Here is a 26,610-nt window from a genome sequence, read left to right on the forward strand (position 1 = left end):
AACATGCCGCCCCAGGGCGAGCGATCAGGAATGAGGAAGAATGCATTTATCCTTCCTTACTATGTGAAGAAAAGCTTCGTGCCCAGTGCTGTGAGGAGCATCGAGCCTGCGTTAGGGCTAAGGACGGGCACCGAAATGGGCACGAGTACCGGGATGGGAGCGAGCTCTGGCATGAGCATGGCCAGAGATGCGCGGCTCAGTGCCGAGGTGGCCTCGGGGAGCAAGGAGGAGAACGTACGTGCTGAGACGTTTGCCCTCCCACAGAAGCAGGCTGCCCGGCTGGAAGGCTCTTCCGGGAGTGTGAAACGGACGAAGGCTGCCCCTTCTCCTGTGCCCACGTCAGCCGGCTGGTGGACTGCTTTTCGGACGGCTGCGAGGAAGGTTGCCGCTGTCCGCCGGGAACCTTTCAGCACGGCTCCACCTGCTTACGGGTCAGCGCTTACCCCCTCCCTGGGCATCGCCTCACCTCACCCCCAGAGCTGATTCTCCTTACAATGCAGGCTCCTCGGAAATGCACCCTGTCCAAAGATGGGGTCACTTGCCTTTGTCTAGTTAGCCCTGGTTCCGTGGGCAGATGCCTGCCGGGACAGACTCTCCTCATCCCAGGCTGCTGGCTGCTGCCGGAGGTGAGAGAAGCCTCCTGGGACAATCCTCTCTCTGCCCCCTCCCCTCCGCTGGGAATGAGCCCATTCCTCTGGAACTGTTTGCAGCTACCACCCTAGGCTTCTGCCTGGGAAGTCTTTCCCCTGACCCACTGTGGATCAGGAACACAGCCTTATAGCTAATTTGGTACCTTTTTTTTTTAAACCATTTTTAAATCCTTGCCTTCCATTTTAGAATCAATACCACATACTGGTTCCAAGGCAGAAGACTTGGCCATGGGGTTAAGTGACTTGTCCAGGATCACACAGTTAGGAAGCATCTGAAGCTAGATTTGAACCCAGACCTCGAAGTCTGGCTCACCATCCACTGAGCAACCTGGCTGCCCCCACTTAGTATTCTTTTGAGTGAGAACTCTTATCCTTTATTTATGTCTTGGACCCCTTAGTCAATCTAGTGAACCAATATATGGACCCCGTGTCCTAATAATGTACTTCCATGATTAAAGGAAATGCTAAATTTCAGTTAGAAGTTAATGAAAGTAAAGGTGTGATTTTCTTTCTCCTAACCTAGAGATCTACCTGACATCTATCCATAGACTCCTTGAGGGAACCCTGCTTTAGGGACAGAGTTCACCCTCTTGGGGCAGCTAGGTATCACAGCGGATAAAGCTCTAGGCTTGGAGTCAGGAGGTCCTGGGTTCACTACCTAGCTGTGTGACCCTGGGCAAGTCACTTAACCATGATTGCCTATCCTTTGCTGTTCTTCTGTCTTAGAACTGATACTGTGACAGAAGTGTGGTTAAAAAAAAAAAAGATTCACTCTCATTTTACAGGTGTCTTTTGCCTCTTTTTGTTTTTGTTTTAATTTTTTAATTGAAATTTTTTATTTAATTAATTAATTTAGAATATTTTTCCATGGTTACATGATTCATGTTCTTTCCCTCTCCTCTCCCCCCCCCCCCCCGTAGCCAAAGAGCAATTCCACTGAGTTTTACATGTATCATTGATCAAGACCTATTTCCATATGATTGATATTTTTTGCCTCTTTTTGTATCCCCAACACTTAGCACAGTGCCTGGCTTAATAAATGTTGATTGTTCCATTGGTTGATTGATGAGAAAATCGACACCCAAGGAGAGGAAGGTCCCCTGAGTAGTGAAGAGCAGACCCTCTGACCTGGAATCCAGTGCTCTTTCTAAAGCACCAGGCTGGAGAAAGCCCAGCTTTTTCCCACTCCACCTAGCTATGTGTCCCTCAAGCTTGCACCCAGGCTTTAGAGACAGCAAGGTGGAGCAATGGTGGAACCTTGGGCTTAGAGTCCATAAGACTTGGGATCATGATGGAGTCCAAATGCAGATGGAAACACACCATTTTTTACTTTATTTCCTTCATGAATTTTTTTTCTTGTATGTGTGATTTGTGTTTCCTTTTGCAACATAATGAATGTGAAAATATGTATTGCATGAAAGCACAGATATAACCTAATTCAAATTGCTTGTCCTCTTGGGAGGGGAGAGTAGAAAGAGGGAGAGAGAGAATTTCAATTCGAAAATGTCAGAAAACAACTGTTAAAAATTGCCTCTATATGCAATTGGGGGAAAATACAATAAAATACAAGATCTTTTTAAAAAAAAAGATGTGCAAATCTGGTCTTAGACTAGCTGTGTGACCCTGGGCAAGTCATTGTACCTCTGTCTACCTCAGTTTCCTCATCTGTAAAACAAGGATAATGATATTCTGAAACAGAAATAATAATATACTTTAGCACATACTTATATATACATTTATGTTTATATATATGTTAATATACATTAAGTATATCATATACTTTAATGCATAGGGCCTGTTTGGAAGAAAGCATATTATTAAACTTGAAATTACTAAGGGAATATATTCTTTTAAAAAATTCATGTATTTATTTAAGAATATTTTTCCATGGTTACATGATGCATGTTCTTTCCCTCCCCTCCACCCTCCCCTCTCCCATAGCCAATGAGCAACATGTGTTATTGATCCAGACCTATTTTAAGGCAATATATTCTTACTGGGCCTTGGCTCATACAAGGGGAGAGGTGCATTCCTGCCAGGGCCCCAAGGAGTCCAGGGTGGCTTCGGACTGTCCCATAGGGACCTGCTGATGGCCAGCCATTGAGCCCTCTGAATTAGAGAAAGGCTTCAAGACATTAAATGAGATAACTTCTGCAAAAAGCTTTGGAAGTTTTCATGTGCTATATACATGGCTGCCATTTTGTAAAATGCCTGGGAAACTGTAAAGCACTACATAAAATCAGAGCTGAGATCATTATTGCAATTTAAAAAATATATTATTATCCCATGTTTTCCACTGCTTGATTTCTTCCTGGTTTGAGCATAGACCCTGCCTTTTATTCTTTGATCTAATTCTCTCTTTTAAAATCTTCATCTTCTATCTTAGAACCAATTAGTATTAGTTCCAAGATAGACAGAAGAGCAATAAGGGCTAGGCAACAGGGGTTAAGTGACTTGCCCAGGGTCACACAGCTAGGAAGTGTCTGAGGCCAGATTTGAACTCCCTAGACCCCTAGTCTCTAGGCCTGGCTCTCAATCCACTGAGCCACCAAACTGGCCCCTCTTTGATCTACTTCTATGTTCACTCACTAGTCAATTATTGGGGCTGATAGGTGTTGGGAAAAAACATTGTCCTTTTGTCCTATCTGTCCCTGAAGAAGGAGAAAGAAGGAAGGGAGGAAGGAAAGTAAGAATGAAGGAAATAAGCATTTTAAAGGGCCTACTATGTGCCAGACATAGTGCCAGGTACTAAACTCATTATAAATATTATCTCATTTGATCCTCACAACCACCCAGTGAGGCAGATGCTAGTATTATCCTCATTTTACAGCTGAGGAAACTGAGGCAGAGGTTATGTGACTTGCCCAGGGTCCCACACCTATACGTGTCTGAGCTTGGATTTGAATTAAAATCTTCCTGACTCCATGTCCTGTGCTCTATCCTATGTACTGCCTAGAATTAGAACCTTAGGGATTAAATTGCCTGCCTCTCTTGCTTTATAAATGAGGAAACTTATGAGGCTTAGAGGCTTCGGCTGACTTCCCCAAGATCACCCAGGTAGCAAATAGAGCAAGGATTCAAACCCGTGTCTCTAAGCTTTTGGTGTCCAAGTTGATCCAAAGTATTGAAAGAACCAATGGGCAATCACTGATCTGCCCTCACTGATCTTTGAAATATATATAAATATACCTATATTTATAAATATAGAAATAGAGAGAGGCAAATGGCTTGATTTAAAAAGAGGAAAAGAGTCCATCAACTCCAACCAGTGAGCTTGAATTCCACTCCTGAAAATAATTCCAGAAATTATTATTAAAAACATTTAAAAAAGGAAATATCCCTCACAAAGAATCCACGTGACTTCAAGAACAGATCCTACCTGCCTGACTTAATTTTCCTTTTGGGACAATCTTTTCTTCTCTTCTTATGAACATGGTGGAGAGATGGGACTAGATGATAGTATAATTAGGGGGACTTAGAAAGGTTGAATGGTTGAGCCCAAAGAGGGGTTGTTCATGGTTGGATATCACTGGATATCTGGAAGTATGGCTATAATGGTGTGCTTCTGGAATCTGTCTTTGGTCCTTGCTATTAATTTTAATTTTAAACCCTTCCTTTCTAACATTAACAACTCTAAGATAGAGAGGTTCAAGGGCTAAGTAAGTGGGTTTAAATGATTTGCCCAGGATCACACAGCTAGGAAGTATTCGAGATCCATTTTGAACCCAGGTCCTCCCAACTTCAGATCTTTAAATAGCTGTGTGTTCCTGGGCAAGTTACTTAACTGCTGGCTGCCTCAGTTTCCTCAACTATAAATGGAAAGAATAATAAAAAATGCCTACCTCCCAGAGGTTTTGTGAGGATCAAATGAGAAAATTATAAAGCACTTAACATAATGTCTTGCACATAGTAGGTGATATAAAAATGTTAGAGCTATAATAGTAATTATCTTTGTTGTTCATTATGTGTGGTAGAGAGGATCCAGTTACAGTTTGGATGGGAGAGCTTCTGAGGTCTCCTCCAGCTATGAGATTTTTGCATTTCTCTGGTCTTCCTTCAGCTTTCCTCGGACACAGCCCCTGCCTAGGTCCCTGATTTCCCCACTCAGGCTGATTGTACTTCTCCCACCTGTTTCCTCAGGAATGTCCATGTGTCCTGACTGTATCCCTGCTGCAGGAGTTGGAAGCTCATAGCCCACATTCCAGGGCACTTCAGCCCTCCTTGGGTGAGACGGGACAGCTCCTGGGTCCTGGAGCTGAGCTGGATTCTGGCCAGACCCTCAGAATGGGTTGCAGCAACTGGTGAGATGGCCTGGGAAAAGAAGGGAGATCCTGGAACCCTAGCTTAGGAGAGGCAAGGTTAGGAGGGTTGGGGGAATAGGGGAGATGGAGGAATTGAAGGAAGAAGGGCCTGAATGGTAGGAGAAAAATAAAGCCAGGGACCAGTGGGGGAAGGTGAAGGAGGACCAGGCAGCTTGGGGTTATTTATCTGTCTGCCTCCTGATCAGGCACCCCAGCTAGGTTGCTTTATCCAGTCTCTACCAATCTCCCCATGTCCTCCTTCTTTCTCCTAGTTCCTGTGTCCATGGGCAGTTCACCTGCTCCCTCATGCACTGCCCTGTGCCTGGGGGCTTTACTCCCTGGAGTCAGTGGGGGCCCTGCTCCCGCTCCTGTGGGGGAATGGGCACCCGCACCCGCACTCGGAAGTGTGCCCACCCCAAACCTGCCCATGGTGGCCAGGACTGCCAAGGACCCCTCCAGGACCTGGAATACTGTCTCAGCCCTGACTGTCCTGGTGAGTGGGAAGGGAAGGAGAAGATGGTGGAGGGACAAATCAGGGATCAGAATTCTGTCTTCCTCTGTCCATTTATTCTTGACCTCTTTGCTTTTCTCCAACCTCTGACTTTCCCTTGTTTTCTTTGTTTCTTCCTCTCCGGTTATCTGCCTTCACATCCCCCTGTCATTGCCTGTGTTGATATTTCCTCTCTCTGCAGAAGCTGAAGGGTCCACAGTGGTGCCAGCGACAGTCTTTCCAGGTATGATCTGGCCTCAGTTCTTTGACCCCATATCCCTATCTTCCATCTACTGTAAGCCCCTTCTCTCATCACTTCTCTTCTGGAGTGAGGACATCCTTAAATTCTTTCCCCTCCCTGACTGAGAAGCCCAGGGCCTATGCCCCTATTCGGACTGACCCTCTACCCCACCAGGTGGCTGGGGCACGTGGTCCCCTTGGTCCCCCTGCTCCCAAAGCTGCACAGATCCAGCCCATCCAGCCCTTCGTGGCCGGAGCCGCCACTGCCTGGCCAATTGCACCGGTGGGGAATCCACCCAGGAGCGACCTTGCAACTTGCCCCTTTGTACAGGTAACTAGCCATGTCCTGGATCCCCCCAGCACAGGGCATCCAATCCCAGACCCCGGACAAGGGAAACCAGACAGCTTGTTCATACCCTAATGTACAATGCTGTTTTTTTTTTTAATCCTTACCTTCTGTCTTAGAATTGATACTAAGTGTTGGTTCCAGGGCAGAAAAGTGGTCAGGGCTAACATTGGAGTTAAGTGATTCACTGAGGCTCCCACAGCTAGGAAGTATTGGAGGCCACATTGGAGCCTCCTGTCTCCAGGCTTGACTCTCTATCCACGGAGCCAACTAGTTGCTCTATGATGTACTCTTTAAAGCATCCTCTAAACTTTATCTTCTCGAAATGCCTCTGAAGATGGGTTATTATCCCTATTCGACAGAAGGGAAAACTAAGGCCCAGAGAGATACAGCTGAATTGCCCTAGGCAATCCAGCAAATCGGCAGCAAAGCCTGTATGGGAACCCCCATCTCCAGACTCCTCATTGGGATTATAGTGTGACCCCTGAACCTAGACCTGGTGGTGTGTCATCTTGCGGTGAGGATGCTGGTTTGAGCTGGGGAGACCCATCCAATGGGATGAGGAGAGGATGGGAGAGTGGGGACTGGTCCAGCTGTGGCATTGCCCTGTTTCGTGTCCCATCACTCATCTGGCTCTGTGTATGTCTTTGTGCTCCTCCCTCCCTCTCTAGCCATGCCCTTGTGCCCTGGCTCAGGCTGCACTGGTGGCAACTGCTCCTGGACAGAATGGGCTCCTTGGGCCCCCTGCTCCCGGAGCTGTGGTGTGGGCCAGCAGCGTCGCCTGCGGGCATACTACCCTCCTGGGCCTGGTGGGCACTGGTGCCCTGGCATTCTTACTGCCTACCAGGAGCACCGATTCTGTAACCTGCGGGCATGCCCAGGTAAGAGGTTACTGTATGAGGGAGAAAGGGGCACCGTGAGGAGCTGTAGCATCTCAGGAATAAAGCAAGGGGTCAGGGAACCTGGGGGCCATGGCTGGGTGAAATGTCCATCCTCAGTTTTTTCCCCATTCCTGTCCTGGGTTTCTGCCTGGGGTCAGTAACATGCTCACACCATTTCCTTGGTCCCAGGATACCTCCTGGCTCTCTGAGGGCCCCAAAGTTTCTTATCTAGAGCAAGATTCTACCTGATGAAACTCTTGGCAAGTAGGAGGAGTTGGAGGGTGATTATGACTATGTGGAAACTGACCCCCTTCATATCCTCGAGGGTTCTTTTACCTCTACAGTGGCTGGAGGCTGGTCCCACTGGAGCCCCTGGTCCTGGTGTGACCGGAGCTGTGGAGGAGGTCGCTCACTAAGGAGCCGGAGCTGTACTCGTCCCCCACCCAAGAATGGGGGTGCCCCCTGTTCTGGGGAGCAGCATCGGGTCCGGCTCTGTAACCCTGAACCTTGCGGTAAGGTAACAACATCGACCAAAATGAGACAGTAAATATGAAGCACTTGGGAAACCATAGAAGTACCTGGTAATTGTCAACTGTTAGCATTATGAACAATAATTAAATTCTAGAGAGGCAGTGCAGCCTAGTGAATAGAGCACTGGCTTAAATTCAGGAAGACTTGGATTCAAGTGCCTTGGATTTGTTTTAGCTGTGTCACCCTGTGCAAGTCATTTAACTCCTCAGTACCCCAGGAAGGGAAGTTTTCCCACCAGGAGTTCCCAATATCAATGAAGTCATGGATCCTATTAAAAGTGAAATAAATCATCAACACAATGTCAATACTACCGAGAATAGGGGTATCTGGGTGGCTCAGTGGATAGAGAGCCAGGCCTAGAGACAGGACATGCTGGACTCTGATCTCAGATGCTTCTTAGCTATGTGACTTACCCTGAGTAAGTTGCTTAACCTTAATTGCCTAACCCTTACTGCTCTTCTGCCCTGGAACCAATACTTAGTATGAATTGCAAGACAGAAGGTAAGGGTTTAAAAAACCCAACTACTAAAATATGTTTATATGGAGATTTATACTTCGACAATAGTTTTACCATGTGTGAGCTTGTTTATGCCCCATGAAAATTCCACGAAGAGAGAATGGCTAGGCTGGGATTATGGTCTTCCTTGGGCAGATGAGGAAATTGGCAGGAAGGTCCCAGGGCATGTCTTCTAACATCTGGAATGCTTTTCTGTCCTTGGTTGGAACCTCCATCTTGGATTTTCTTTCTGGGGGACCCTACTCCTCTTCCTACTGCCAGAACTCATTGTTTTAAAGCAGAGGCTTTTGTTTTATTTCCCAATGAAACAGTGGGAGAAGACAAAGCTTTTTTTTAAAAACCCTTACCTTCTGTCTTAGAATCAATACTGGGTATTGGTTCTAAGGCAGAAGAGTGGTGAGGGCTAGGCAATGGGGGTTAAGTGACTTGGCTAGGGCCACACCACTAGGAAGTGTCTGAGGTCACATTTGAACCTGGGACCTCCTCATCTCTGGACCTGACTCAATCCACTGAACCACCCAGCAGCCACCCAGCAGCCCTCCTCACATAATCTTACTTTGAAGCAAGCACTGGAAAGAGAAACAGAGGTGGCAAAATAATCCAGGGAAGGGAGAATTATCAAGAGGGATGATATCTCCAAAGGCTCCCTGTCTCCCAATATAACTGGTAGTGGGTTTGATTGGAATGTAAGTAGAGCTGGACCCAGATTCTACTGGACTTCCCTTTGGAGAGGCCAAGTTAGATTTGATAAGGACCCCTTCATTCAAGAAATGTTCATTCCAAGGAGAGGCAGCTTGTGCTAGAGTGGACAGCTCTCTGGTGCTGAAGCCAGGGAGATCTGAGTCAAGGCCTATATATGACACTTTCAGTGGTCCGGGCTAGAGAGGTCAAATGTGCAGCCAGCTGCCCTGAACCAGATTAAAACATAATTGGGAAATAGTTCACAAAATAAAAATGCAGTACAACATCTATAATGTGAAGTCATGGTTTTCTAAGCCAATAAGCAGCAGGGAATCATTTCTATTTGAGTATAATGCCAGTGGTCTAGGCAGACAAGAAGTTGCCTGGAGAAGACATCAGCTCACTTTTGCAGAAGAGATTCTCTATCCTACTGAAATTACAGGCCCAGCCCTTGTCCCTTCAGTCCTAGAAGGTGAAAGACCTGTATACGAATTAGTTGGACGGGAGGGAAATTGAGATCCCTGTGAAGAGGCAGTCCAGGCAAAGAGCCCTGATCATAGGATCATAGATTTAGAGCTGGAAGGGATCTTAGAAGCCAGCTAGTCCAACCATCTCATTTGCAGATGAGGAAACTGAGGCTGAGACATGCCTGGGAAGTGTATGAGGAATTTCTTTTTGATGCCAATTATAGCACACAGTCTTTGAGATGCCATTTACCTGGGGAGGATCAAGAAAGGCTTCAGACAGGAGGCAGCAGGAGAGTTGGGTCTTAAAGTATGGGAGAGACTTCAGCAGATAGGGATGGGTGGGTGGGGAGGGGTCCCTTCAGGTGTGGAGAATGGCCTAAATAAAGGCATTGGGACTGAAGAGGGCAGAACTAGAACTGGAACATGGTTTAGTTGGACTAGAGCATAGAAATGGAAAGTAGAAGATGAAGCTGGAAAGATATATATATATATATATATATGTATATATACAAATACATATACCCTTATCTTCTATCTTAGAATCAATACTGTGCATTGGTGCCAAGGCAGACAGAGAAGGCTAAGGGCTAGGCAATGGGGGTTAAATGACTTGCTCAGGGTACCACAGCTAGGAAGTGTCTGAAAGGCCCTCCCACCTCCAGGCCAGGCTCTCCATCCACCGAGCCACCTAGCTACCCCCTATCATAATATGCTAAGCAAAAAGAGATGAACTAGGATGGCTACTATGAGAATTGAAGGCTGATGGGGATTAGGACCTAGGTTTCCTGACTTTAAAGGCTTTTTTTCTGCTGTATGGTGGTCAATACCTTGTTAAAGCAAAGGGAGAGAGCTAGGGAAACTTCAGGTATCCTAGCAATGGCATTTGAACCATCCATTGCCAAACAAACAATAAATATAAGTTGAGAATCTATATTATGCTTAAACCTATGCTAGGCATTGTAGGGAATGTATAGAAATGTTAGATGGAGTCCTTGTCCTCAGGGAGCTTATAGTTTCATTGGAATGAGGCATGGCATAGAATGAAGAGATGAGGTCTCCCTATGCCCCTACAAGCATCCCCAAGTGCCCTCATGGTGGGCATTATAGATATACTGGGAAGGGGAAGGGAGAAAGCTTCAACACGAGCTCAGACTCCACCTTACTTTGCCTGTGGTTATCTTTAGAGAAAGGCTGCCCACCAGGCATGAAGGTCACAGACTGTGCCAACCGTTGTCCACACCACTGTTCAGACCTCCAGGAAGGCATTGTTTGCCAGGATGGCTCGGTTTGCAAACAAGGCTGTCGCTGCTTGGAGGGTGCGTATGAAGTAGTTGACTAAATGGAGGTGGGCTATTGGAGATTGGAGGCTTCTGTTCCCTCTGTCCAGTGCCAGATTCCCGCTGTTCAACAGGTGGGCAGTATTCTTCTTCCTTCTCTCTCCTCTAGGGTTCCTGGAGCAAGATGGAGCATGTGTGCCCGTTGGGCACTGTGAGTGCACAGATGCTCATGGGTACAGCTGGGCACCAGGGAGCCAGCATCAGGATGACTGCAATAACTGCACATGCCAGGCAGGGCAACTGTCCTGCACCACCCAGTTATGCCCACCGCCTGCTTATTGTGCCTGGAGCCGCTGGTCAGCTTGGTCACCTTGTAGTCATTCCTGCGGGCAAGGAGGACAGCAGAGCCGTTTCAGGTGAAACATTGCTTTCCTGGCACTTTCTTTTTCTCTCTTCAACCCTCTGGATCCCTTCCATGGGGAGAGAGTCTCCAGCTCCATTTCTCCTAATGTTTCTCTTCCTCTGGTCCCCTGATATCTCTATCTCCTCCTGACATTTTTGTGTTCCTGATATCTTTCCTCTCGTGTCTTTCTCCTCTGATGTTTCCCTTTGCCAGTTGTGTTCCTTTCCCCCCAACAAATTTGGTTTAGATTCCGGATATGCTACATGCTACTTCTGTGACCGTAGGCAAATCCTGACTTTTCTGGGCTTCAATTTTCTTATTCATAAAATGAAGGGGTCAAGATAAATCAGTGAAAATATGGTAGCAGTTGTTTTTGTTGAGTACTTTTTTATTTTTTTAATATACATTTTAAACCCTTACCTTCTATCTTAGAATCCATACTATGCTTTGGTTCCAAGACAGAAGAGTGGAAAGGGCTAGGCAATGGGTGTTAAGTGACTTGCCCAGGGTCACACAGCTGGGAAATATCTGAGGTCAAATTTGAACCTAGGACCTCCCATCTCTAGGTCTGTACTTTAAAAGGTCTAGGTCTAGGGTGTCTAGAACTTAGTGTATAAGTGTAATAGGAATGATTTGATTACTTCATGAACAATATACTTATCAGATTATATATGTAGGATAAATAAATATTAAACAAAATGATTTTTAGGTTTTAAAAAAATCTCCCATAATGAAATATGTTTTGTGTGATAATATATGTATAACCCAGATTGAACTGCTTGCCAGCTCTGGGAGCAGGGAGGGAAGAAGGGAAGAAGATAATTTGGATCATATAACTTCCAAAAATTTATGTGGAAATTTATTATATGTAATTGGCAAACATATATATATATATATATATTTATATATATATAATTAAAAAAAAATCTCCCATAACATCTGAAATGCCACAGTATGTCTGTTGAAACTGAACTCAGCATATCCTCTAAGAACCACAAGAAGGGATCTATAATGTAAAGATTAAAATTAGGGAATATGGGGAGACTGAGGCAGGTAGAAATTAGTTTCTCTCTGCAAGGAGTATTATATTTTTTAGATGTTTATTAAAGGTTAAAGATTAAAGAAAATACAGAATAAGAAAAAATACGTGCCTAGGCCAGAGGCCTAGGCCAGATAACCTCACATCACAGAAGAGATGCATCTGCTCCAAAACGGAAGTCCAAAAAAAGAGAGCGCCCAAAAACCTTTGCCACCAGCTTAAATCCTTCCTCGATCTCGGCCCACCTCAGAATTCCCATGAGATTACAAAGCATTTTGGGGAATTGGAGCAAAGGCTTGTGGGGATTGTAGTCCTGTATTTGAGTCTATTTTTTACAATAAGGTCCTTTCTTGTTTCTCTCTCCCAATGTTTCTTTCCAACGTTTCTCTCTTTGATTTCTATCACTCGATGCCTCTTTCTCTCTTGTCAGTCAATGTCTCTCTCCCTCTCATTTTTCTCTCTCCTCCACTGTGTCTCCCTCTTCCCATAGCCTCCTTTTCTCTCTATGATGCTGTCTGTTTTCTTCGACTTGAACTCTGTCCCCCCTTCCCCTACTCAATCTTGTTTCCTTTTCTGAATTATCACCCCTTTATGAAGTTTCTCTTTCTTTCATATTAAACTAGAAAATCATCAATAAATACAGACATTTCCCTATAAGAAGAAGGCACCCAAATGGGGATAGTATGTGGAATTATGAGTCTTTTCCATACTGCTCACTTTAAAAATATAGATGACATTAAGTGCACTAGTGCTAGTATTGCCTTGCTGTCTGGGTCCCCTTCTGCCCTGCTGTTTTCCTTTGGGTTTATTTTTTTTATTTTTTTTATTTTTTTATTTTTTTTAAAATATATTTTATTTGATCATTTCCAAGCATTATTCGTTAAAGACATAGATCATTTTCTTTTCCTCCCTCCCACCCCCCATAGCCGACGCGTAAATCCACTGGGCATTAGATGTTTTCTTGATTTGAACCCATTGCTTTGTTGATAGTATTTGCACTAGAGTGTTCATTTAGAGTCTGTCCTCTGTCATGTCCCCTCAACCTCTGTATTCAGGCAGTTGCTTTTCCTTGGTGTTTCCACTCCCATAGTTTATCCTTTGCTTATGAATGGTGTTTTTTTCTCCTGGATCCCTGTAAGTTGTTCAGCGACATTACACCGCCACTAATGGAGAAGTCCATTACGTTCGATTATACCACAGTGTATTAGTCTCTGTGTACAATGTTCTCCTGGTTCTGCTCCTCTCGCTCTGCATCACTTCCTGGAGGTTGTTCCAGTCTCCATGGAACTTCTCCACTTTATTATTCCTTTTAGCACAATAGTATTCCATCACCAACATATACCACAGTTTGTTCAGCCATTCCCCAATTGATGGGCTTCCCCTCGTTTTCCAGTTTTTAGCCACCACAAAGAGCGCAGCTATGAATATTTTTGTACAAGTCTTTTTGTCCATTATCTCTTTGGGGTACAGACCCAGCAGTGCTATGGCTGGGTCAAAGGGTAGATATTCTTTTGTCGCCCTTTGGGCATAGTTCCAAATTGCCCTCCAGAATGGTTGGATCAATTCACAACTCCACCAGCAATGAATTAATGTCCCTACTTTGCCACATCCCCTCCAGCATTCATTACTTTCCTTTGCTGTAATGTTAGCCAATCTGCTAGGTGTGAGGTGATACCTCAGAGTTGTTTTGATTTGCATCTCTCTGATTATAAGAGATGTAGAGCACTTCTTCATGTGCTTGTTAATAGTTTTGATTTCTTTATCTGAGAACTGCCTATCCATGTCCCTTGCCCATTTATCAATTGGAGAATGGCTTGATTTTTTGTACAATTGATTTAGCTCATTATAAATATGAGTAATTAAACCTTTGTCAGAGGTTTCTATGAAGATTTTTTCCCAATTTGTTGTTTCCCTTCTGATTTTAGTTATATTGGTTTTGTTTGTACAAAAGCTTTTTAGTTTGATGTAGTCAAAATTATTTATTTTACATTTTGTGATTCTTTCTATATCTTGCTTGGTTTTAAAGCCTTTCCCCTCCCAAAGGTCTGACATGTATGCTATTCTGTGTTTACCCAATTTACTTATGGTTTCCTTCTTTATGTTTAAGTCACTCACCCATTTTGAATTTATCTTGGTGTAGGGTGTGAGGTGTTGATCTATTCCTAGTCTTTCCCACACTGTCTTCCAATTTTCCCAGCAGTTTTTATCGAATAGTGGATTTTTGTCCCAAAAGCTGGGATCTTTGGGTTTATCATATACTGTCTTGCTGAGGTCGCTTTCCCCCAGTCTATTCCACTGATCTTCCTTTCTGTTTCTTAGCCAGTACCAAATTGTTTTGATGACTGCTGCTTTGTAATATAGTTTTAGGTCAGGGACTGCAAGGCCCCCATCGTATGTGTTTTTTTTCATTATTTCCCTGGATATCCTTGATCTTTTGTTCTTCCAAATGAACTTTGTTATGGTTTTTTCTAAATCAGTGAAGAAGTATTTTGGTAGTTCAATGGGTATGGCACTAAACAGATAAATAAGTTTGGGTAGGATGGTCATTTTTATTATATTGGCTCGTCCTATCCATGAGCAGTTAATGTTTTTCCATTTGTTCAGGTCTAGTTTTAGTTGTGTGGCGAGTGTTTTGTAGTTGTGTTCATATAGTTCCTGTGTTTGTCTTGGGAGATAGATTCCTAGGTATTTTATTTTGTCTAAGGTGATTTTGAATGGGATTTCTCTTTCTAGTTCTTGCTGCTGAGCTGTGTTGGAGATATATAGAAAAGCTGATGATTTATGTGGGTTTATTTTGTATCCTGCAACTTTGCTAAAGTTGTTGATTATTTCAATTAGCTTTTTGGTTGAATCTCTAGGATTCTTTAAGTAGACCATCATGTCATCCGCAAAGAGTGATAACTTGGTCTCCTCCTTGCCTATTTTGATGCCTTTAATTTCTTTATCTTCTCTAATTGCTACTGCTAGTGTTTCTAGTACAATGTCAAATAGTAGGGGTGATAATGGGCATCCTTGTTTCACTCCTGATCTTATTGGGAATGCATCTAGTTTATCCCCATTGCAGATGATATTAGCTGTTGGTTTTAGATATATACTGTTTATTATTTTTAGGAATGACCCTTCTATTCCTATGCTTTCTAGTGTTTTTAATAGGAATGGGTGTTGTATTTTATCAAAGGCTTTTTCTGCATCTATTGAGATAATCATGTGGTTCTTGCTAGTTTGTTTGTTGATGTGGTCAATTATGTGGATGGTTTTCCTAATGTTGAACCAGCCCTGCATCCCTGGTATGAATCCTACTTGATCATGGTGAATGATCCTTCTGATCACTTGCTGGAGTCTTTTTGCTAGTATCCTATTTAAGATTTTTGCATCTATATTCATTAGGGAGATTGGCCTATAGTTTTCTTTCTCTGTTTTTGACCTGCCTGGTTTTGGAATCAGTACCATGTTTGTGTCGTAAAAGGAGTTTGGTAGAACTCCCTCTTTGCTTATTATGTCAAATAGTTTGTATAGTATTGGGGTTAACTGTTCTCTGAATGTTTGATAGAATTCACAGGTGAATCCATCAGGCCCTGGGGATTTTTTCTTAGGAAGTTCTTTGATGGCTTGATGGATTTCAATTTCTGATATGGGATTATTTAAGAATTCTATTTCCTCTTCTGTTAGTCTAGGCAGTTTGTATTTTTGTATATATTCATCCATTTCTCCTAAATTGGTGTATTTGTTGCCATATAATTGGGCAAAGTAATTTCTAATGATTGCCTTAATTTCCTCCTCATTGGAGGTGCTGTCCCCCTTTTCATCTTTAATGCTGTGAATTTGCTTTTCTTCCTTCCTTTTTTTAATTAGATTGACCAGTACTTTGTCTATTTTGTTTGTTTTTTCAAAGTACCAGCTTCTTGTCTCATTTATTAAATCAATAGTTCTATCACTTTCGATTTTATTAATTTCTCCCTTAATTTTTAGGATTTCTAATTTGGTTTTCTGCTGGGGGTTTTTAATTTGATCGCTTTCGAGTTTTTTCAATTGCATTTCCAATTGATTGATCTCTGCTCTCCCTTGTTTGTTAATATAAGCTTTCAGGGATATGAATTTGCCTCTGATTACCGCTTTGGCTGCATCCCAAAAGGTTTGAAAGGATGTTTCGCCATTGTCATTTTCCTTGATGAAATTATTAATTGTTTCTATGATTTCTTCTTTAACTAAACGGTTTTGGAGTATCATATTGTTTAATTTCCAATTGGTTTTAGATTTGGTTTTCCATGTACCATTACTAATCATTATTTTTATTGCCTTGTGATCTGAGAAGGCTGCATTCATTATTTCTGCTTTTCTGCATTTGTGTGCTATGTTTCTGTGACCTAATGTATGGTCAATTTTTGTGAATGTGCCATGTGGTGCTGAGAAGAAGGTGTATTCCTTTTTATCCCTATTTATTTTTCTCTATATGTCTATTAATTCTAATTTTTCTAAGATTTCATTCACTTCTTTTACCTCTTTCTTATTTATTTTTTGATTTGATTTATCTAAATTTGATAATGGTTGGTTTAAGTCTCCCACTAGTATGGTTTTATTGTCTATTTCTTCCTTCAATTCTCCTAGTTTCTCCATTAGAAATTTGGGTGCTATATTATTTGGTGCATACATGTTGATTAATGATATTTCCTCGTTGTCTAGAGTCCCTTTTAACAAAATATAATTACCTTCCCTATCCCTTTTGATCAGGTCTATTTTTGCATTGGCTTTATCAGATATCATGATTACCACTCCTGCCTTCTTTCTATCAGTTGAGGCCCAGAAGGTCTTACTCCATCCTTTAATTCTGACCTTGTGGGTGTCAACCCGCCTCATGTGTGTTTCTTGAAGACAACATATGGTAGGGTTTTGGATTCTAATCCATTCTGCTATTCGTCTACGTTTTATGGGTGAGTTCATCCCATTCACGTTCAAAGTTATGATTGTCATTTGTGGACTCCCTGGCATTTTGATTGCCTTCCCTAATTCTAACCTTTTCTTCTTCGGCTCTACCTTTTAGTCCAGTGATTTACTTTGAATCAGTGCCCCTTGTCCCCTCCCTTGATGTTTCCCTTTTTAGTCCCTCCCTTTTTCTTCCCTCCCCCTCCCCCCTCTCTTTCCCTCCCTTTTTGTTCTCCCTCTCCCCTTCCCCCCCTTGGTTTTCCCTTCTCCTTACCCTTGTTGGGTAAGATAGAATTCAAGATCCCAATGGATCTGGATGTTTTTCCCTCTCAGAGTTGATTTCCCTGAGATTGAGGTTTAAGTAACCCCCCCCCCCTCTCTTCCTCTCCTTCTTATAGGAGTTTTCTTCCCCTCCCCTTCCCATGTGAATCTTTGTGTGAGAACCATTATTCTATTTGGTCTTTCTTTACCCCCTATTTATACATTACATTTTCCCCATATGTTAGTATACATAGATTGATATAAATGTAGTCCTTATAGAAGAGAGTTTGAGTAAAAGAAGAAGATAACATTTTTCCCCTTTCCTTAATATTTACCTTTTCAGGTATTCCTTGCTCTTTGATTTTCGGTATCAAACTTTCCACAGAGCTCTGGTCTTTTCTTTGCAAAAAGTTGGAAGTCTTCTATTTTGTTGAATGCCCATACTTTCCCTTGGAAGTATATAGTCAGTTTTGCTGGGTAGCTGATTCTTGGTTGGAGACCCAGCTCTCTTGCCTTTCTGAAGATCATGTTCCATGCCTTACGATCATTCAGAGTAGAACTTGCAAGGTCTTGTGTGACCCTGATTGGCATTCCTTTATATCTAAATTGTCTTTTTCTGGCTTCCTGTAGGATTTTTTCTTTTGTTTGATAGCTTTGGAATTTGGCAATTACATTCCTGGGAGTTGTCTTTTGGGGGTTTAGTGTAGAAGGTGTTCTGTGAGCTCTGTCAGTGGCTGTATTGCCCCCTTGTTCTAGAATCTCTGGGCAATTTTCTTTGATTATATCTTGTATCACCATGTCCAGTTTGGTGTTTATTTCTGGCTTTTCTGGGAGTCCAATTATTCTTAAATTTTCTCTTCTCCCTCTATTTTCCAGATCTATCACCTTGTCGGTGAGATATTTTATGTTCTCTTCTAATTTCTTGGTGTTTTGGCTTTGCTTTATTAGTTCTTGCTTTAAAGCCTGGTTTTCTTTTACAGTTTGGTCAAACTGGTTTTGTAGATGCATGAATTTCTTTTGCATTATTTCCCACTTTTCCTCCCAGAGGGCTTCCATCTTTTTGGTCATTTCTGATTCAAATTCTTCATGGGTTTGTGGAGAGTTTCTATTTCCTTTGGAAGATTTTGGAGAATTTTCTTGTATATCTTCTTCTATCTGCTCTGTATTTTGTATTTTGGCTCCATAGAATGTGTCCAAAGTCGCCCCTTTCTTCTTATTTTTCTTGGTATTTTGGGGCTTCTGTGCTTCTGTGGAGTTTGTCATCTCTGAATGTGGAGGATTAGCTTTTCTTATCTCTGTCTGGTGATCAGAGGCTTTAGTCCTGGGCAGATGGTTCTATGAGCTTTCCCTGGGTTAAACTGAATATGCCTCACTGGAACTGGAATGGAAGGGTCGAACCACGTTGCTTTCCGGAAGTTGCCTTCAGAATCGCTGGCCGTGAGGCTGTTTCGTCGGCCTGCGGGGGGATGGGCTGCAGCTTTCCCAAGCTCTAGGGCAAGGACTTTCACTGAGACTTGGATAGCAGGATCCAGCCCGTGAGGCTGTCTTGCCCACCCTGAGGGTTGCTGTTGTTTAGACCAGCTCTCTGCAGCGGAAGCCCCAGGCAGTAACTTTCACTGGGACTCGGGTAGAAGGCCCTGAGAGTTCTGCTCTCTGAGCCCGGCTGGGCTGCGGCTTCCGGGAGCCTTGGACTCTGTGCTCCTACCCCTGAGGTCCAAGTGATCTCGGGTTCTGGCTTTTGAGGGGAGCCGTACCTTTTGAACCGGGTCCAGGTCCAGGAGGAGGGTTCCCAGGGTCTGTGCTGTTGATCGTTTTGAATTTCGGCGCCTTAGGAGCTTATAGTTTGAGATCGGTCGGGAAGGGTTTTCCGGAGATCTGAGCTTTAGCTTTCTCTAAGCCGCCATCTTAACCGGAAGTCCTTTGGGTTTATTTTAAAGGTTAGTTGGCATTCTTCTGGTTCTTCTTTTTCTTTTCTTTCTTCCTTCTCCTTTCTCTCACCTTTCCCTCTCCCAGCATCTTCTCTTTCCATTCTGTGCCTTCCCATCATAGCCTAACCTTCCTGGCCTCTCACTGGCATCCCTGTGCCTTAGCTCCTTGTCGCTTGTCAAGATACCACTCTCTCAGGTGTGCTAGGAGAGGGTCCCTGGGGTTCCATGGCTCTCTCTTCTCTTCCTCTCCACCCCATCCAGGTCATCCACATCTGGTTCATGGGCCCCTGAGTGCCGGGAGGAGCAGTCGCAGAGTAAGCCCTGCCCACAGCCTCTGTGCCCACCTCTGTGTCCACATGGCAGCCACCTCCAGGCTCTCGGGGACAGTTGGCTACAAGGAGAGTGCCAGCAGTGGTGAGTCTAAGGCCACAGTGGGCACCGCTGACCCGGCTGGGGGTGGATGTGAGGCTGGCCCATTGGGCAAGGGCCTGGCAATGACAGCATTACAGGGTATGGGAAGCAGTGAGCTAGGAGAAATGCTTGGGGAGAGGAGTTGGGACCTCACAAGCCATTTCTAGCTATGCTTTCCAGGGACTAAAGTCTCTATTTCCTACCTCCAGCTCCTGCACCCCAGAGGGCATCATTTGCCAGGACATCGAATGTGCAGGTCCAAAAGCCCCAATTCCTGCCCCGCTCCCACTTTTGCCCCTTTCTGCCCCCCCTTCTATAGCTACTCCCCCTACCAGCCCTGCCCAGGTCCATTCTTTCCCTCCTACCATAGTTGGCTCCCACTCTGCCCTCATTGCTATTCATTTGTCCCTCTGGCCTTTAGGGCCCAAAGAGGCTGAGATCTCCAGAAACCCCTTGGAGCCCCCATTCAACTCCTACACCCTGAAAGCAGTGACCTCTCTGACCACTTCCCCCATCACAGTCCTGGCTCCTCTCCCCTCTGGCCCCTGTGTTTACAGTGCCTGGGGCTTGGACACCGTGGTCCCCTTGGTCAGATTGTCCAGTTTCCTGTGGGGGCGCAGACCAGGTTCGAACGAGAGCCTGCCTCGACCCACCCCCCCAGCATGGGGGGCTGCCTTGCCCAGGCCCAGATACCCAAGCTCAGCCTTGTGGGCAGCAGCATTGCCCAGAGCTGCCTGCGCCCTGCTCCTGGCAGCCGTGGGGACCTTGCTCCCGAAGCTGTGGCCCTGGCCTTACCTCCCGGTCCAGCTACTGTCCCTGCCTTCCCAATGGACGTGCCCCCTCCTGCAATGGCACCACACCCCACCTGGACACCCGTGCCTGTTATTCGGGACCCTGCCAGGGTAAGGCTAGAGAAGCGACGTGGTAGAGAAGAAAGATAACCCGGTGGATAAAGTGCCAGACCAGGAGTTGGGAGGACCTGGGTTCCCATCTAGCCTCAGACACTTCCTAGCTGTGGGACCCTGGGAAAGTCACGTTACCCCAACTGCCTGGCCCTTGCCTCCCTTCTGTCGTAGGATCACTACTAAGGCAGAAGATAAGAGTTAAGAAAAAAAAAAAGAAAGAGCATTTAGGATTTCGGGTCAGAGGACTGGAGCTCAAATTCCATACTGTTTGTGTGGATTTAGACAAAGTTTCCTTGTCTGTAAAATGAGGGATTGGATGAAATTATTTCAAAGGTCCTTTCCAGCTCCGGATCAATGATCCCAAGACGAATTAATCTCTTTTCTTCCTAGTGATGAAGATGGAGGAAGGAGAGGGAGGAAAAGAGGGTAGATAAAAGGTTTTCAGGAAAAGTGATTTCCACTGAAGTAGTTAATTAAAAAAATAGTGAAAACTCCAGACTTTCTAATTATTGTTATTTTATTTTTACTTTATTTTTTTCCCTCTTTGCCCTCTAGAGACTTTTTTTTTTGCTCCCTGGTGGGATATAGCAGTATTTGTGTAAATTTGTGTAGCTGTAAAGCATGGGAAGGGAGCCCTGCCAGCAGTGGCCAAAGCTCCCTCTGAATATCCCATCCTTTCTTACAAGTGCCCCCTCTCTTGCTGTGGTTGGACTTGGGGAGCAAAGACGGGGAGGTTCTTTCTGGGGGGGCCACTGGAAGAAGTGCCTGTCAGACCCCTGTTTTCATTGTCTCTCCTAGAGGAGTGTATGTGGACCAGCTGGAGCAGCTGGACGGTCTGTTCCTGCCAGGTGCTAGTCCAGCAGCGATACCGACACCAGGCTCCAGGCTCCAGGGGTGCTGGCCAGGGGACCCCCTGCACCCGCCTGGATGGCCACTTCCGGCCCTGCCACCCCAGAAATTGTTCTGGTGAGAAATAGGCTCCTGGGGTGCATTGAGAATCAAGGGAGGAAGGATCCAGGAACCTGATTAATGGAGATTAGTTTCCCTTTTGTCCTGCTTGCTGCTGCCACTAGGCAGGCTCCAGGTTCCAAAGGAGAAAAATCCCATTTCTGGCCAGAGCCCTCTGCAGCTAGCCTTTCCCCACCGGACAGCCCTCTTGATCTATTGCTCCATCTCCTCATGGTAGGTGTGATATGGAAAGGCCACTGTGGGGTGATGGAAAGGATCCTTGGAATCAGAAGACCTGGATTCAAATCCTGGCTCTGATACTTACTAACTGATCCTGAAACAAGTCCTCTAACCACTCTTAAACTCAGTTTCCTTAGTTGAGGAATGGGAATGAAAATATCTGCATTATCTAATGCATAGGACCATGAGGAGAGCAGGTTGTAAATCTTAAAGTCTTTATAAACAGGAGTGATTATTATGGAATAGTATCATTAAGATAACTATTAATCATAATCATATTTATATTTATATTATATACAACCATAATGTGACATAATAGTTACATTAATAATAAATATTAATAAAAAACAAGCATTACAACTATTTACAATTTAATTATTATATTATATAACATGTGTTAATATGTACAATGAATATGAATATCAATACAAACCTTATTATGTTGCTTATATTATATTGCTTATAATTATTGTCCTATAACATTATATTAACAATAATTGTGAATATTAATACACACATTATTATAGTGAATATTACTTATAATTATAGTCTTATAGTATCATATTAACAATAATTGTGAATATTAATACAAACATTATTATAGTGAATCTCACTTATAATTATTGTCTTATAATATATTAACAATTATTTTGAATATGAATACAAACATTATTATAGTGAATATTAATTGTAATTACAATTCTATAATATATTAATTATTATGAATATCAATAAACATTATGGTGAATATTGTATATAATCATTGTTCTAGAATAATATATTAATAATGATTATTAATATTAACAAGTATAATTATAGCTAACACTACTTATAATTATTGTTCTATAATATATTAACAATAATTGTGAATATTGTTACAAATATTATTATAGTGATGATGATGATGAGCTCATGCCTACCTGTTGTTGTTCTCCTATCACCATCCTCTGTTATAGCCAGGCAAAGTTCCAGAACTTTGGGTCTCTGATCTCTAGCAAGTTTTCTCCCATTTCTAGACTTCAAGTCAAATGGAAACATTCTTACCCTCCCACCTCCTCCTCTTCCTCTGCAGCCTCCTTGGTTTATCAGTGCATAATCTTAACGCATCATTCACTCCCTCAAATCCTTCCCTGGTATAGTGGGTTTATGTGGGAGTTGGGGCAGAACTCTTCCATTATGTGGGTTAATCACATTCTTCCTATGGAACCATCAGTGCCTCAAGATCAGCAACTGTCTCAGCCACGTTGGGTAGCAGCCTCCTCCCAGGGACCTAAAGCAAGGCTTCCCCAACCTATTACTTTCCCACCTGCAAGGGTTCTTCCATGGTCCTCATTCATTGGAATCCCTCCTTTGGGCTACACATGGCCAATACAGAAATGCTCTTGGATGATGCTTTGGGGCAAGGGTGAGGAGGTGCTGCTCTCCAGGTGGCTGCTTCTCTAACTTTTCCCTGCAGAGGAGAGCTGTGAGCCACCTTTTGAGTTCCAGACATGTGGCTCCCCTTGTGCTGGGCTCTGTGCCACCCATCAGCATCCTGGTCTTTGCCAAGACTTGGCTCCCTGCCAGCCTGGCTGCTACTGTCCCAAGGTGAGGGGAAAAAAGGCAGCAGGGAGAACATATCTCTGGGGAGGGAGGGAGGACATGTCTTTTTAAAAAAAATCCTTAACTTCTATCCTAGTATCCGTTCCAAGGCAGAAAAGCTGTCAGGGGGTAGGTAATTGGGGTTAAGTGACTTGCCCAGGGTCACACAACTAAGGAATGTCTGAACCCAAGACCTCCCATCTCCACTGGTGCTCTATTCACTGTGCAACTTAGCTGCCTCAAGAGAGGGCACATCTTAAGGCTACTGTGATGAAGGCACTTTATAAATCCTCATGCTTTATATAAATATAAGTTCTTACTTTTGTTATACAGGCAGATAGGTGGAACAGTAGATAAAGTACTGGGCTTGGAATGAGGAAGACCAGAATTCAAATCTTGCCTCACTTATTAGCTGTGGGACCTTGGGCAAGTGACCTAATCCCTCTCAACCTTAGTTTCCTCATCTGTAAAATGGGTATTAAAAATGGCATCTACCTCCCAAGGTTGATGTGATGCTCAAATGAGAAAATATATACAAAATGCTATCTATGCAAGCCTTGAAGGACTATATCAAGGCTAGCTGTTCTTGTCATTATTATTGCTCCACAGCAGTGGAGTAGATAGCCACCTATCCAGTGGGATATAAGGGATGACACGAGAACTTCTTCCCCTCCCCATGACACCCAGTCTGTCACAGCATTTTCTTGACTTTCTTCATGGCCTGAAATTCCTACCGTTGAGTTTCCACATGAAATTCCTCCAAGTAACGGCTGGGTTAGACATCAATATTGCCATTATCTCTAGAAAGCCCCTTTGAAACACTGCTAGATCTTATTTGGAAGACAAGCAGTGTGGGACAGAATGGGATTCTGAGTCCAGTTCCCAACCCTTTTTTCTCTCTCTTCCAGGGACTGCTTGAGCAGGCAGGGGGCTGTGTCCCTCCCGAGCAGTGTCACTGTCTCTTGGGCCCCAGCAGTGGCGTTGGGGAGCCCCAGGCTTTGGCTCCTGGAGAACACCTGCGCCTGGGCTGCAAGGAGTGGTAAGTGATGTAGGGAGATGGAACAGAGACAGGGATCCAAGGAGAATCTGGGGCTGAGATGGGAGAGCCGGGCTCCTCATCTAGGCTCAAGATCTATGGACAAGAAAGGGGTGAGGGGAAGTAGGGCCAAGGAGGGCCATTTATCTAACCTTGGCAGAACAGATGGAAAAAAGGCCCAGGAAACCTGGGCATAGGGCGGGGTGTCCTGGAGTTTGGACCCCTGGGTGTATCCTTCTTCCTTCATCCCAGCCGCACGAGTTCCCAGGACTCTGGCTCTCTTTCCATTTTCCCCACCACACTCCCCAGGGGCATCCCCTCCCCTGACACCTAGGATCATCCAGGCTCAGTTCTCCCACCCACCAGAAAATGCCCTCTCTACAGTGTCTGCCAGGATGGGCAATTGCAGTGTTCCAGTCGTAACTGCCAAGGTAATTCCATCTCCTTCTCCTCATTGCCCCAGATCTGCCGGGCTAGTCTTCCGTGGCTCACACGCCACATCTCCTCGTGCCTCCTGTTCCCTTACTCTCCCGTCTCCTTCATACGTGGGTCCTGTGATTTCCATTAGAGTGAAGGCATCCCTCTGGGGGAAGCACGGCTTGTGGGAGACAGGCCTGCATTCTCCGTCCCTCTGCTCTTCCCCCAGGTCTTCTACCCCTGAGTGGGTGGTCAGAGTGGTCTCCCTGTGGGCCTTGTGTGCCGCTTCCTGTTCTGGCTCCCACCTGGCAGAGTGCCCTGAGGGAGCACAGACCTCCGGAGGGACCCTCTCCTGTGCCTGCTGATTCCCCTCTGCTGGCCTCCGAGCAGCATCGCTACCGGATTTGCCTGGATCCTGAGACGGGAAAGCCTTGGGCTGGGGATTCACAGTTCTGCACTGCCCCTCTGAGCCAGCAACGCCTCTGCCCTGACCCTGAAGTCTGCAGAGGTGACAGGAGGAGGGACAGGGGACCTAGAAAGTGAAAAACCACAGGAGGGAGCCAGGAGGGAGGCTTGAGCTCCCTCTCCTCTCCTTCCTTTTCCCTCCTGCCTGTTGGGTGAGGAGCATCTTCAGTTGCCAACTGAACATGGGCAAGCCATGCCCGCTCCTCCCTAGAAGCAGCTATCGTCTCCAGAGGGAAACCAAGGAAAGCCTTGGCATAGGGAAAGCCTTCTTTTAGGGAATAGGGAGCTAGGGATGAGAAATAAACCCTCATCTCTTCCCCTGACCACGTATTCCCCAGTAATCTCTCTCTCTTTGCTCACCTAGACTCTTGCCAGTGGGAAACCTGGGGCTCTTGGAGCCCATGTCAAATATCCTGTAGTGGGGGGTTTCGGCTACGTTGGCGGAAGGCCAGGGGTCTTGCCGGAGAAAGATGCCAAGGACCCTGGGCTCAGACAGAAAGCTGCAACACTGCTCCCTGCCCAGGTAACCCTCCTGTTCCATGAACCCCAGAGATTTAAGACAGAAGCTTGTAACAGGGAGAAGAGGGCTGCCCAATGCTTGACCTTTGTTGGCCTATTTCCTCATCTGTAAAATGAAGATAATAAGAGCACCTACCTCACAGGGTTGGCGTGAGGTCAAAAGAGATAATATGTGTAAAGCAATTAGCAGTTAGCACAGTAACTGGCGCATAGTAGGTGTTCAATAAATGTTTGTTTCTTTCCCCTTCCCATCTCTAAAAAAAAAAAAAGGACCAGTGGGCAAGTCAGAATGAAAGAATGAAGGGAGTGCAAAGTGAGGGACCACAGAAGGAAAGAGTGATAAAATGGAGAGATTGGGGGAGGGATAAAATAAAGGTTCTATTTGCTCTGCCTGCTTCCCAATGCACATCTTTTGTGTCCCAGGGGAGAGCTGTGAGGCCCGAGGTACAGTGCCAACAGCTGATTGTGCCAACCAGTGTCCCCGAAGCTGTGTTGACCTTTGGAACAGAGTGCAGTGTCTGCAAGGTCCCTGCAGCCCAGGTATAACCCTGCCCTCCAGTCAGCTTTTTATTTTTGGATGAAAGATCAGGCTAGAGGCTAATGCTATCTGGCTAACATCATGGTTTGAGGTCCTCAGCCATGCAATAAGACTTCCTATTTGAAAATAAATTTCATTTCCTCTATTTTGCTTCAAAATTATCCCAACCCTCTTTTATCAAGGTAGTGGCTCAAGGAAGCAGTGGGAGTTTTTTCCTTAGAAAAGCATTTTTTGATTCCACCAATGAATTTCTAGTTCCAGAATTCCAATTTCCAAAATAGTTTCAGAAACATTATTGTAGGCAATGGAGAACCACTGTGTATTAGCTACAGGGGGTTGTCCATCCCCAGTTTCTGCCAGACTGCTTTCCAGCTTTTGATAGTTCTTATTGAACACTGAGTTCTTGCCCCAATAGCAAACTTTTGGGATTTTTCAAACAGTAGGCTGTGCTGCTCATTTGCTTTTGCATACTGGATACCTAATCTGTTCCACTGATCTATGTTGATGTTAATTACCCAAGCACCAAATTATTTTGATGATTATTCTTTTGAAATATAGTTTGAGATTTGGTCATGCTAGCATCCTTTCTTTTCTCCTTTTTTTCTTGATCTTTTGCTT

General features: G+C 44.5%; 1 protein-coding gene across 1 annotated transcript in view; it reads left to right on the plus strand.

The window, feature by feature from the left end:
• Positions 1-26,610, plus strand: part of SSPOP (SCO-spondin) — a 106,353-nt gene that overhangs the window by 66,706 nt on the left and 13,037 nt on the right. Inside the window, exons 72-90 of the mRNA XM_056800664.1 lie at positions 265-431; positions 4,791-4,951; positions 5,224-5,444; positions 5,644-5,685; positions 5,857-6,012; positions 6,699-6,908; positions 7,253-7,420; positions 10,289-10,420; positions 10,551-10,797; positions 19,194-19,346; positions 19,553-19,599; positions 19,901-20,245; positions 21,047-21,214; positions 22,893-23,023; positions 23,926-24,056; positions 24,438-24,484; positions 24,700-24,978; positions 25,300-25,458; positions 25,878-25,994. Of these exons, the coding sequence (XP_056656642.1) occupies positions 265-431; positions 4,791-4,951; positions 5,224-5,444; positions 5,644-5,685; positions 5,857-6,012; positions 6,699-6,908; positions 7,253-7,420; positions 10,289-10,420; positions 10,551-10,797; positions 19,194-19,346; positions 19,553-19,599; positions 19,901-20,245; positions 21,047-21,214; positions 22,893-23,023; positions 23,926-24,056; positions 24,438-24,484; positions 24,700-24,978; positions 25,300-25,458; positions 25,878-25,994 (3,081 nt within the window). The remainder of the gene's footprint in view (positions 1-264; positions 432-4,790; positions 4,952-5,223; positions 5,445-5,643; positions 5,686-5,856; positions 6,013-6,698; positions 6,909-7,252; positions 7,421-10,288; positions 10,421-10,550; positions 10,798-19,193; positions 19,347-19,552; positions 19,600-19,900; positions 20,246-21,046; positions 21,215-22,892; positions 23,024-23,925; positions 24,057-24,437; positions 24,485-24,699; positions 24,979-25,299; positions 25,459-25,877; positions 25,995-26,610) is intronic.

The sequence above is a fragment of the Monodelphis domestica genome, chromosome 5 (genome assembly GCF_027887165.1).
Source record: "Monodelphis domestica isolate mMonDom1 chromosome 5, mMonDom1.pri, whole genome shotgun sequence".
Lineage (NCBI taxonomy): Eukaryota > Metazoa > Chordata > Mammalia > Didelphimorphia > Didelphidae > Monodelphis > Monodelphis domestica.